Source organism: Drosophila obscura, unplaced genomic scaffold (assembly GCF_018151105.1).
Source record: "Drosophila obscura isolate BZ-5 IFL unplaced genomic scaffold, ASM1815110v1 contig_194, whole genome shotgun sequence".
Lineage (NCBI taxonomy): Eukaryota > Metazoa > Arthropoda > Insecta > Diptera > Drosophilidae > Drosophila > Drosophila obscura.
The window spans coordinates 379959-393980 of NW_024542783.1; the positions used below are offsets into that span (position 1 = coordinate 379959).

The window sequence follows — 14022 nt, forward strand, 5'->3', positions numbered from 1 at the left end:
AATTCAAAGAACATCCCAATACTTATTACTATTTGTGTGTTCAATATACATATGGGGAATATTGCAATTATACATATTTTTTAAAAGGGTAATCGGAAAAACTGATACTTTAAAGAAAATGGATGTACCTTCCAAAGTATTACTTGTAACAGCTAACGTTGGTAGTTTGTTTGAAGATGTAAGTAAAAGAAATGGGGGAAAAATGTTTGTTTACATTTTAAAATGTATGTATGTACATTTTTATAAATGTATGCAACAATATTAGAATGCATGAATATTCATAAATTATCGTGTACATACGAAAGTTATTTCAATGATTTCATTATAATGTCTATGCAGCCAGAAGGACTTCTTCAGACATGGCTTCATGAATTTCTTTCCAAGGTGTCGTATATTCAACCAAAATTTTTAGCTTTGCACCTTCAAGAAGTCGGAGGAAAAACTTACGAAAAATCAATGGAACACGTGCAAGAATTTATCAGATGCTTGTGTGATGCCAGTGTAATGGCAACTTATAACTCCATTCATGCATATATGGATGAAGATTTTAAGTCAGCTGAACACTTTACGGTAAGTAAATACAACCAGTCGCACCTGGTATACACTGTATTTCTTTATGGATACATACATATACGTATGTATGTATATCGAATCTTAGGATTTAATATATTTGTTTATATTTAAAAAATGTATGTATGTCAACCATCTCTTTAATGGTAGGTACCCTTAACTGCTAAGTCTTACTGATGGGAAGAGAGTAAAGCATAGTATCCAGCACCGCGGAATCTAAAATTCCTGTCAAACTTCATACAAAAAAAACAAATTTTTCCGTTACGTTTTCCTGGAGTGTGTATCCAGCAACACGAGCGGTATCCACAGATTTATATCGATAGTTGCCTATCGGGACCTTGTGTGGACTGAGAGAACAGCTGATACCCAGCTCAGGAATATATACTTTACAATTCTTCCTGAAGTGAATGGTGCAAGATGTAGGCAAAAACTGTCTGCAAAACCAAAAAGAGAGATGAAAATTATTCTTTTTTGTTTTGCAACAATATATGCCGCCATCAACACAATCACATCATCTTCAGAGTGCATTTTTTTCCTTTTTGAATTTTAGCAGAATTTTACAGTTGGCACGGTTTACAAAACACAGCTGATTCAACCCTGTTTTAGCTATGTTCCACACTCTCACGGAATAACTAGTAAATTTCTGGCAGGAATTTTCCGCGGTGCTGGAGACAGGCCTTAAAGAGAGATTGGTATCCTTATTCCGGCTTGGAAGTGAGTAGAAATTATCAATATGCCTTATGGTTATAGTCAGCTTGAAGCAGTGGCGCGGTGAATCTTTTCAACGCTGGTATAAATCAGCTGTGCGTGTTTGGAAAAAACGTCTTGGTACAAATAGTGACACAGCTCTTTGACAGATTGTACTGTGGAGACGGCTAATCACACTACTTTGTCGTTTTGCCTCCTGCCATCTCTGTCTTAAAATTCGTAAAATTCTTAATTCAAAAAATCAACATTGCAAATTCCCGTTGATAGATAAAACATCGATATCCATAGTTCATAATTCACGAATTTTTCGTTTTGTTTTGGTATCATATAATTCGATTGCCAAAACAATGTCATATTTAACTAAAACATTTCAATTTCCAAAAGACAAGCAGATTTTTGTATCAAGTAAGATTTTTTTTAAAGGTATCGCAAAACAATTTGGGATTGAAACACTATCGTTATCAAGATTCTAAAACCGAATCACACAGATTTGAATTCGGACGCATTTTTCCAAATTATCCTCCTTTGGAAGTAAAAGAATTGCCATATCTGTTTGTCCGTCCGTCCGTCTTGTTGAGCGCCTGGATCTCAGAGATTATAAAAGTTAGGGTAACCAAATTTGGTTTCCAGACTCATGTGATATCACACTGCTACAAGTGTATTTCAAAATTTCGAACCGCCCCCATCCGCCCACAGTACAGTATCTTAGAGAATGACTATATCTACCAGATTTGCCGAATCTGAATCAGATCGGATCATAATTATAGCCAGAATGAAGAAATTCATTTTCAGTTGCTTTCCCCGTCTCCCCCTGCATGAAACACGCTACTGATTCTCTTTCTCGCTCGCACACTCTGCCGCGTTCAGTGCGCGAGCAACCCCTACCGGAGGAGATGTAGAATCTAAATGGTACATGTACAATCTACTTGTTAGATGTAGAATATACATTGTCTATGTATTTGTAGATAACAGATGTGGCAAAAAAATGTTAAATGTAAATTTTTTTTTTTTTAATTCTAAAATTCTAAAAAATCATATGCTCAAAAATGTATATACTGACTGAGTACGGGTATAAGTAGAGTCGCGTCCCCAGAAGCGACTCACACGTTCCTTCTCGTTTTTATTATAAAATGGCTCAAATCATGTTGAAAATATACTCATTTATCACAAAGTCTGAATGTACAAATTTATATTTTACACTTAAATTAATATTGTCTTTTATAGGCCCTTGGAAGTCTCTACTTCGTTCACGAAGACATAGTGTCTTTGAAAATATGGAATTTTATAACTCACAACTGGGAAGAAAAAATTCAAGAAGTTAAAGATAAACGCATATATTGCGGTAATATTGAAGCTATTGCAACAAAGGAAAAGTCTAAATTTCCGCAGAACTATTTTCCGGAAGTAAGTATTTATATATTTTGCGTACCTAAATGTTCGTAACTCTTAGTCTTTAGTCTCCTAGAAGTAACTCTCACTCTGAACACTCGTACAGGAAAAATCTTTGGTCCTATCCCCTACAGTTCGTGGGCTACATGTATTCGTCGTTTTTGTTTTTTTCGTCGAAAACTACGGTGATATATATGAAATATTTATTAAGTATAGGATTTTACTATTCAGTTGTGAAACTATGAGGGTAAAGGTGCGACCATATATCGAAAAATTCATGTCAAACTTCATCTAAAAAAAACTGTGGCAGGAGTGACTTGAGTATCCAGAAACATAATAGCCATATGATATTAGACTTTGCTAACTGACTAGCTGGAAAAATAAAGATGGCCTTATAGGAAATGCCTGCAGTCCGAGCTAGAGCTATATATGCCTCAAGCTCGCGGTCCAGTTGAGCTAGGAGCAGCGCTGCGGCAGAATTTATCGAATTTTACTTTGTGGATAAAATTTTGCTGTCTAAGTCTAAGTCTAATGCCATATGGCTATAAGCGGAATCCACAGATTTACATCGATAGTTGCCTATCGAGAGCGTGTGTGGATTGAGAGAACAGCTGATACACAGATCAGGAATATATGGCTTACAATTATTCCTGACGTGAATGGTGCAAGATGGAGGTAAAAACTGTGAGAAAAACCAAAAAAAGAGATGAAACTTCGACGTTCGAATAATACTGTGCGACATTGTAAAACGCAAACTTTTTTCGGTTTTTCAAACTGCAACCAATTCTGCGCCGGAAGGAAAAGTTAACGGCTTTTTATAAAACAAAACGAATCTTAATTGCAAAATGAAAAAAAATAAATAACTGATTGATGCATTGACATGGATTTGACACCATTAACAGGGCAATTGGCGTGTGCTCTTTTTATAAACAATTTTTTTTCAACCAACCTTAAAACCAACCATAAAAATGGTCTGGGCAACAGATTAGTGGATTATTCCGAATAGCTGTGGGAGCCCGATTTGGTTATCGATAAGTCTCTGTTAAACATAACAGAGACCTTTTTGTATGAGCTGGTACTAACGCGTGGGTATAACAGTAGTAAATTTTGCGCACAACAGTACAGGAGGAAATAAACCTTACTTGAGCGAATGTCAGAGCGCCTTGAAATGAAAAGTTTGACTTTTGGCTGAAAACTTAAAACGCAAAAACGAAAGCCGGAGCATGCCTGTATATGTTTCGTTAGACTCCAGAAAATATGTTTTGCATTCACAGAAACTAGAAAATCTTGAAAACAATACCGTTAGATATGCTAGGTTGATACTTATGAACCCCATACTCCTAGTTTGAACTTTGCGTTTTGATCAAAAAGGTGTATGTATGCGTTCTTGAGAATACATTACATTCTTATTAAAGTTGAAAAATGCCTCTCAAAAGGATATTTATCTAAAAAACTAAAAAAAAGCTCGCCAGGAATTGTTTTTAATCCTAAAAGATCGCCATTTTGCCATGTCCAGATAAGTCCCTGTGTCGAGATCTTTAAGGGAATGTCAAATGCATAATAAAAACTGCAAATCCGTCAACGAGAGAAACATGTCGAGCTTGAAACATAGATTTAGATTTGAGCTTTGTTGTTTTCTTCGACTCTCTTAAAAAAACGAAACTACCATAGCTGATCTAAAGAGAGGATTGTTAAAACAACAGTTTAAGAAAAACAACAGATTTTAAGAATTTCTAACACACCCCCAGCGACAAAAAAGCCGAAGTTTGAAATTTCATGCATCTGTGACATCTCTAGTCGCTGGTTTTCGGAAATATTAATCGATTAATTGTTAACCGTATAATTGTCACTTTAATTCGTTTTATATATTCTATATTCGTATTCTATACTTTGATATGGGGATGAAATCTAAGTATAAAACTGAATGCCTTTTATTAGTTCAGGGTTTGGTTAATGCAAAAAAATATGAAAAGATCTCACTTGAGTTGTGCCTAGAATTGAATCCGATGCTGAGATGAAAAACCTCATCATTCAGGACGATTATGCACCTTGTCATAGTTCGCGATCTGTAGGTATTCTTTGACTTTGTGCTAATTTTAATAATCTCATCCGAGAATATAATGCGTGACCAATCTGAATCACCTCAATTTGATTTTTCCTTCGATCACTTTAAGCTTTTTTTTACCCGTACTCAAAAAAGAGTTAAGGGGTATATTGTATTTGTGGTAAAAGTGGATGTGTGCAACGCAGAGAAGGAAACGTTTCCGACCCCATAAAATATATATATTCTTGATCAGCTTAGCCGAGTCGATATAGCCATGTCCGTCTGTCCGTCTTGATGAGCGCCTATATCTCAGAGACTATAAGAGCTAGAGCAACCAAATTTTGTTTCCAGACTGATGTGATATCACACTTCTATAAGTGTATTTCAAAATTTCGCCCCGCCCCCTTCCGCCTCCATAAAGGACGAAAATCTGTGACAGGCACAATTTTAGAGATACTATTAAACTAAAAACGCAGTATCGTAAAGAATGGCCATATCTACCAGATTGCCGAATCTGAATCAAATCGGACCTCCTCCAGTCAGATACCCGCTACTCATTCTCTTTCTCTCTCGCACACTTTGCCTTGTTCACTGCGCGAGTGCCCGCTAGCGGAGAATATTTGGAATGGTACATGTATAATATACATGTTAGATGTATAATATACATTGTAGATGTAGATAACAGATGTAGAAAAAAATTTTAAAATTTTTTTAAATTCTACATAAATCATAAGCTCAAAAATTTATATTCTGACTATACCCGTAGTATAAAAATAGAGTCGCGTCCCCAGAAGCGACTCGCACGTTCCTTCTCTTTTTTTTTTCTTTAAACACTTTGAAGTGACTTTTTGGTAGGTGTCCTTGCTAGCTCCTTTGGAGTTTTTGCAGTTGTGATCCAGCTCAACATGATTTTAAAACCGATCCTCAGGCTAGTTTTTTTTTAATAAAAAGCTCTTTCATTACCCCTTTGCCTAGGGTTGTACCACAAAATATTAATTAATTACTAATTTTAAAAATTTGCAATTATTAGGAATTAAATTAACTTACTGGAAAAACAATTATTTTTTGTTATTATTTAAATTAAATTTTTTCTTTCGTCAAAATTACGGAAAAATAGTTCATATGTGTAACAGTTCCGCCAAAAGGTCCACCAGGCCAAAAATCATAAAAGTCAATAAAACCCGATTTCTATATAATTTTTTCCGGATATTTTTTTCTAAATTTATTGAAAGGTAACTAATTTACTTTATTCACATATAATTTCATTAACTTTCATCCTAAAACCTAAGAAAATAAGCAAAAGTTCACGTGTTTAGACATGTAGTAGACATGTTTTCTTTTACTATTATCTCCTAGGAAGAAGATGATTCTTGATAAAAGTTTCTCCTTAAAGTCTTTCTAATATATTAAACTACCTTAAACCATTATCAGAACGTTGGTCGAAACTTGGCTAACAGTATATTTTTAGGCTTTTATAATCGCGGAATTTGGAAACGTAACGCCAGTAACGTTCGACAGATGCCTCCGCGGATTTTTAACAAACAAACAGGAAAAGTTTTTACATTTAATAAGTTTGAAAATTAACTCTCAATACTTCATTTATTAGCACAAAAAATTGTATACAGATAGCCCTATCCAATTCGCAGAGTTTTGCCATTTTGTACCCCAACCTCGAAAACCACCATACTTTGGCTTATATCTTTAAAACGGTACGCTCGATTATTGCCATTTTTCTGGAGAATATAGGTCTAACCAAATTATATTCAACGAGGATAATCTTTTTTCGAAATTTCAGTTTTTTGACTATTTTTTTCAACATTTTGTCGTACGAATGTAACTTAACGCCAGATAGGAACTGCCCATATGAAGTTTTAGGTGCCCGGTTGATTCAGTTGAAGTGCCCGGAAATAGATCATCGCGCAGTGGGGCCTTCGGCCATTTCAGCTTGCTAAATTAATAACAGTTGAAAGGGAAATTTTCCAAAAATTCAGTTTGGAAGATTAAATGTCTACAATGTTCTACAATGTCTAGAAGCTTTACATAAAATATACAAAGTTGAACTTTTGTTTTTTCAATCCAGAAAGTTTAATGGTTATTTTCCCTATACATAATAATTTTTAATTTTATTTTTAATGAAATATATTTTTTTTTAATCTACAAAAATACCCGTACTCAAAAAAGAGTTAGGTTGTATATTGTATTTGTGGTAAAAGTGGATGTGTGCAACGCAGATTGCCGAATCTGAATCAGATCGGATTATAATTATAGCCAGAATGAAGAAATTAATTACACTACTCGACAAAATTGAACTTTTTATTTAGGCTGTGAACAAAAATGACTTTTTCTAATAGATTTTGTGATTTAAAAATTTTTGTAGTACTTTATTTTTTATGGTGTCATTTTTTTGTAAGAATTTTTAAAATCTGGTATTTTTATTCCTGGTTTTTTTCAGAGGTTGTGCTTCTATTTTTCACATAACTTAAGTATCTTATATCTGGTTGCAAAGAACTTTGCAAGATAAAAAGCTGACAAATGCAACTATAAATCGTACCCAAACACTTTGTATCTGCAGCTTAACGCCTGGAAGATATTAAGCTTTCAAGTTCAAATTTCATAATTTTTTGCGGTATTTTTTTTCGAAATTTTGTCGTTAAAAACTCGGGAAAAGTGGAAAAAAAAATTATTATTGGCCAACATTTTTGGTTTTAGATAGACGCATTAATTAGGCGTCGTTTAAGGTATTGTTCATTAAAATCTAAAACGACTCAAAAATAATTTTACCTGAAATTAGTGCTTTTATTTTTCACATAACTTAAGTATCTTATATCTGGTTGCATAGAATGAATGAACAATACCTTAAACGACGCCTAAATAATGCGTCTATCTAAAACTAATAATGCATGCCAAGAATTATTTTTCTCTCGACTTTTCCCGAGTTTTTAAAGACAAAATTTCGGGAAAGAAGCTGCAGGTACAAAGGGTCTGGGCCGGATTTATAGCTGCATTTGTCAGCTTTTCAGAACGTCAAAGTTTTATGCAACGAAATATAAGATACTTAAGTTATGTGAAAAATAGAAGCACTACCTCTGAAAACAACATTAAAAAATACCATATTTTAAAAAATTCTTTACAAAAAAAACTACAGCATAAAAAAACCATAATTCGTTAAAAAAATTTAAACCCCGAAATCTATAAGAAAAAGTTATTTTGGGCCACAGCCTAATTCTAGTGTTGACTAGTGTTATCAGTTGCTTCCCCCGCCCCCTCCTGCAAGAAACCCGCTCCTCATTATCTTTCTCTCTCGCACAGTCTGCCGCGTTATGTACGCGACCGCCCTCTAGCGGAAGGGATATAGAATCTAAATGGTACATATATAATCTACATAATAGATGTATAATATACATAGTAGATGTAGATAACAGATGTAGCAAAAAAATTGTAAATGTAAAAATTTTTTTTTTTCTAAAATTTAAAAAAATATAATCTTAAAAATATATATACTGACTGAGTATAAGTAGAGTCGACTCACTCGTTCCTTCTCGTTTTAATTTCAAGTTTAAGTTAAAAAACAACGCAAAAATTAGATGGTTTGGAAAATAAGTTTTTCTCTAGAACTGTCTATGCAACGGACCAGTTTTTCTTTGAATATTGATCAAATTGAATACACCTAGTAAAATATCCCAAAAACCGAATCATACCTCAAAAAGATTACTTTTTAATTTACCTGAAAAATTCAGTAGGTCAATAAAAAATAAATACATTTTTGCACACGGAAAAATTGTTCAACTTTGTGTGCTCATTAGACTGGGCCAAAGAATTTTTTTTTTTAATTTAAAAGGGCACACCCTTGTTTTATTACCTTGGATTCAAAAGTAATTTATTTTTTATTTATTTTTTGAAATTTTATTTTTCATTCATCAGTTATTTGCAGTAAAAGACCTGCACAAGTTTTTGCGAACTAGTTATCTAAATATATCAACCTCAGCTAAACTTCTTGATTTTCACTAATCGTTAATTTTTTAACAGTAACTAAAAAAAATCAAAATACCTTATTATCAATATTAACTAGTTTCTAAGTTTCAATATTATTTTAAAAAAACCGACGAATTCAAATTTTTAATGTATATTTAACTAAAAAAGTGTATTTTCTTTTAGTGGTAGCAACCCCTAAACTAGTGATGGGCACGAAAACTAACGGAAAGAGCCAGACAAAAAAAACAAAAAAAAAACAACCCCCGTCGCGACGCGTAGCAGTCATGAGCCAGACAGAATGGGCGAGCAAAGTGAATACACTTTGTTGTTGCTCTGATTTTCATGTGCGTAGCCCAAGACACATGATGTGTTGTTGCAATCTCGGGTTCGCGCCTTCGAAGCATTTTTGCCGTCTCTTTGACGCCAAATTTCTGTGTCATTGTTTTTGTAAAAAAAAAAACTTACTGCCGCCTCCCGAAAAACATTTTGGAAAGAGCCGCGGGAGCTGAAAGAGCCACGGCGTGCCCATCTCTGCCCTAAACATTAAACTAAAAATTTCAAAAAAATTCTATAATTTTATTGAATAACAAAGAACAGAACTGGGGGGTGTCCCTTAAAAATAAGTTGGTCAAATTTTGGCCCAGCCTAGTGCTCATATCTACTAAACAAAATTTTCTTAAAACTTACATTTTTGAAAGCTCTGGGAAATTCTCTATCGGATTCGTGTTTTCATTTTATCCAAAGCGTTCAAAAAATTCATGGACTTTCGCCACCTCCTTGCGGCTGAGGCCCCACTGTGCGTCGACCTTACGAACATGAACACATTAACGAAAGGTTCTTTGGCAAAAAAGAAAACAGTACAAGAACAAATATGTAAATCTACAATTTTATAAGAAAACGAGAAGGAACGTGTGAGTCGCTTCTGGGGACGCGACTCTACCTTTACCCGTACTTCGTCAGTACATACATTTTTGAGCTTATGATTTTTTAGAATTTTAAAATAAAAAATTACATTTTTTTGCTACATCTCTTATCTACATCTACAATGTATATTCTACATCTCCTCCGCTAGGGGTTGCTCGCGCACTGAACGCGGCAGAGTGTGCGGGCGAGAAAGAGATAGGTAGCGGGTCTCTGACAGGACGGGGCGGAAGAACCAACAGAGAATGAATTTTTTCATTCTGGCTATAATTGACTATATATGATCCGATCTGATTCAGGTTCGGCAATCTGGTCATTCTCTACGATACTGCGTTTTCAGTTTTATCGTATCTTTAAAATTGTGCCTGCCACAGATTTTCGTACTTTGCGTGGGTGGAAGGGGGCGGGGCGAAATTTTGAAATACACTTGTAGCAGTGTGATATCACATGAGTCTGGAAACCAAATTTGGTTACCCTTACTCTTATAGTCTTTGAGATCCAGGCGCTCAACAAGACGGACAGACAGACATGGCTATATCGAATCGGCTATTGATGCTGATCAAGAATATATATATAATTTATGGGGTAGGAAACGATTCCTTCTCTGCGTTACACACATCCACTTTTACCAAAAATCTAATATACCCCTTAACTCGTTTTTGAGTACGGGTATAACAATAAATAAATAGAAATTAAATATTTTTATACGCAATTTACCCTTGTTACTCAAAAAAGCCAGTGTTTCGAGAAACAAACACGATTACATAGCTTACTGTTACTTAGGGAAAGCAACTAACACTATGGGCTAATGAAAAATTCAACTGTAGTAGGATTACCTGGGTAATCAAAATGAAAGCAGATAGCATGTTGAGCCTTGACTTAAATATAGTGAACCACCAGCTCCCCACACACTTTACAAAAACAAGAAACACACTACTAGACCTATTCTTTGTCGACAGTACTGACAAAATTCTACTATATGACCAACTCACAGCACCAGGGTATTCAAAACATGACCTTATTTTATTTTTATTTATTGACCTATGATTTTAATCCTGACTACGATAATTATGGCACCTTTTACAGAGACTTCAAGAACATTGACCTTGAAAAACTACACACTGACATTAGCATCCTTGACTGGACATCAATACATTATATGTTGTCTGTAAATTCTCAGCTTGCCCAACTTCAATCTAACATTGACTATCTTTACTGTGAACATGTACCTATTAAGAGAAAGACAGTCAAACGAACAGATAACTCATGGTTCAACCCGGAGATAAAGCTGGGTAACATCAAACGAAATGAGGCTTTTAAAAAATTTAAAAGATATAAGACTGAAAGCCACTTTAATATGTACAAATCATTAAGATCAGACGTAACTAAACTAATATACTCTGCTAAGACCGCCTTCTACTCGTCAAAGTTTAACAACGCTCTGTGTAGCAAGCAGAAATGGCAAGTGATTAAAAGTATAGGAATTGGCAAAAAAACAAGAAACTCACTAGTTGACATGGACGTAAATGAAGTTAGCAAAAAAATTTTGCAATTAGTTGTACCGGACCCACCACCAACCCTGAACTTGACATCACCGCCCATGCTTCCGATCTTTAGTTTCTGTTGTGTTAGTCCTTGTGATGTTCTAGAATCCATTCTTAAGATTAAATCAAATGCTACTGGCCTAGACGATATGAACCCGAAATTTTTGAGAATAATACTCCCTAGAATCATCATGCACGTTACTCACATTTTCAACACAGCCATTACCACATCAACGTTCCCGGAAAAGTAGAAGGAGGCTAAAATAATCCCTATCCCAAAAGCAAACTCTGCAGAATATAGGCCAATATCCATACTCCCGACCCTGTCAGAAGCGTTCGAGACCTTGGTAGCTAAACAAATAAATTCATTTTTTACAGAGCACACATTACTAAACAACAATCAATCTGGATTCAGAACAAATAGAAGTTGCACAACTGCAATGATAAAAATTGTAGAGGATATCCGTGAAAGAATAGACGACGGAAATGTAACGTTCCTAACTCTTCTTGACTACACTAAAGCTTTTGACTCAGTTGACCACCGCATCCTCATCGCAAAGCTTCGCGAATCCTACAACTTCTCTGACTCTGCAGTACGGTTGCTATCATCCTATCTGCTAAATAGGAGCCAGGCTGTTGTTGCTGAAGGGAAAATGTCGTCCTTTGCCTATGTTAAGTGTGGTGTCCCACAGGGATCAGTACTTGGCCCGATATTGTTCTCCATTTATGTAAATGAGTTGCCAATAGTATTGTCCGACTGTAAAGTGCACATGTACGCCGATGACGTCCAATTATATGTTAGTCGACCGTTAAATCGAATAGATGAGTGTATAAATGTTACCAATAGAGAGCTTGAGAAAATTAGTGCGTGGGCAACCAAAAATCGACTATGCCTCAATCCAACGAAGTCAAAATGCTTGATTATATACAAAAACAAGAAAAAAATAAATGAAATTATATTGAGACGTGTAGAAATATCAAACACTCCCATTAGCTACATAGAGAAGACAACTAATTTAGGCTTTATAATAAATAGTACTCTGTCGTGGGATGATCATGTGAGCAAAGCAGTTGGAAAAACATATGGGATCTTAAGGGCACTTAATATTACCAAGCAATTTATACCAGTTAGCATCCGGATGCAGATAGCAAAAGCATACCTAGTACCTGTACTCACTTATGGGATTGAGGCATTTGGAAACTGTGGCTACGAAAACAGGCAAAAGTTGAGCGTGTGCTTTAATAATATAGCTAGATACATATTTAGATTAAGGCGCAGCGACAGAATCTCTGCATTCTCATATAAAATTTTCGACATGACTCTTTTCAAATGGATTGACTATAAGATGCTTACGTTCCTACATAAAATAATCCTCACCAGACAACCCCAATATCTGTATGAAAAATTAAGATTTACCAATTCCGCAAGAACGAACAATATTATCACCATACGATATAGAACACTAAACTCTGAGAGACATTTCTTTGTGAATGTTATTCGCATATGGAATCATCTTCCACATCACATGAAAACAATACGAAACCTTTCACAATTCAAAACACAGTTAGGTGCCCACCTTACACTAGACTAAAATTTAAAAATCAAATTTAATTTAAAATAAAATAACACGAACATTAGCATAAGAAAACAAATCAATATATGTAACCACTTATTAGTATGTCATATTAAAAGATTCATTTAGATCTAAGTTTAATACCAAACTAATGTGACACCTAGTGACTAGTGCTCTAATTATAAGCCCCTTGCTTGTAGCACTAGGAAATACAATAAACAAACAATACAATACAAACAGAGCGGCATCTAGAACTAGCTAGATTTGGCAACGGGTGGTACTACATCAGTAAATATCGGAGCGTGTCCTCTTATAGCCTCATGTTGAGCAAGTATGGCAAGTACACTCGGGTTAGCCTGCGCCAGGACGTTTGGGTGGCTCCTCAGCTTTAACAGGTACCTCTTTGCTTGGTCATTTAGAACGTCCCCGATCAGGGGGACGCGGAAGTCTCCTTACTTATTCGTGAAAATCATCATTTGTATGAGTTTATGCCTGATTCGCACAGTGCGTGAAGATATTCAGGCAGGCTCCGGTTTTCACATCCTTTTGCGCTTTACGTTTTCAACCAAAACGCTTGCTTTTCGTTTTTAGGCGGTCCAGTATTCGCAAATGTTTGGTATCAAAGAGATTTATTAGCTCGTGTGCGCTTTTATTACGATGGAAAAAAACTGTAGTGTTGTTGCCCTGACCAATTTTTTCAGATTCAATTTTGAGGTATTTGTGATTTTCGGAGGGTTGGTCAACCAATTTCAGATCAGCCGTCTCTCCATAGATTTTAATGAGCAATACCTTAAACGACGCCTTATTAGTGCACCTATACACAAAAAAAAATATAGGACCCAGGATATATATTTTTTTCGACTTTTCCTGGATTTTTAATAAATTTAAATTCGATTTTGTCAAGTAGTGTAATTATCTGATCTGCTCCAGATCCTTTTTGTTAAAAAAGCGTTTACTTTGCATGTAGTAGAGGAAAATTTGTTCGTTTTGAAAACGGATCAATTTTGAGTTTTACGAATACGAGAGCACCAAAAGTTTTCAAAATTAAATCAGACAGTTTTTGCAAAAAAGAAAACCGTAGACTGCGCACGAGCGAATCGAGTGAATCGAGCCCCGTAGTAAAAATATTCATAAAGGGAAATATAAATTGAGGGAGCGATAACCTTTGTGATCCACAACTTCAAAGATACAAGAGAAATAAATTCATCATGGAGGTAGCCGTAGAAACTATTGCTTTTGGTTCCGAATCTTTAAAATTACTATTATATTACTACTCTAGTAAGCTTAAAAATCTCTAATT

The 14022-nt window shown here is 35.1% G+C and overlaps 1 protein-coding gene across 3 annotated transcripts in view; it reads left to right on the top strand.

The window, feature by feature from the left end:
• The window catches only part of LOC111076624 (inositol polyphosphate-5-phosphatase A), a 27503-nt gene continuing 13481 nt past the window's right edge, over positions 1–14022 (top strand). For 2 of the 3 annotated variants that reach the window (XM_022370480.2, XM_022370484.2), the window contains exons 1-3: positions 1–178; positions 340–570; positions 2503–2682. In XM_022370480.2, coding sequence (XP_022226172.1) covers positions 119–178; positions 340–570; positions 2503–2682 — 471 coding nt within the window. In that variant the 5' untranslated portion in view covers positions 1–118. The remainder of the gene's footprint in view (positions 179–339; positions 571–2502; positions 2683–14022) is intronic. The other variant, XM_022370483.2, reaches the window with a different exon arrangement.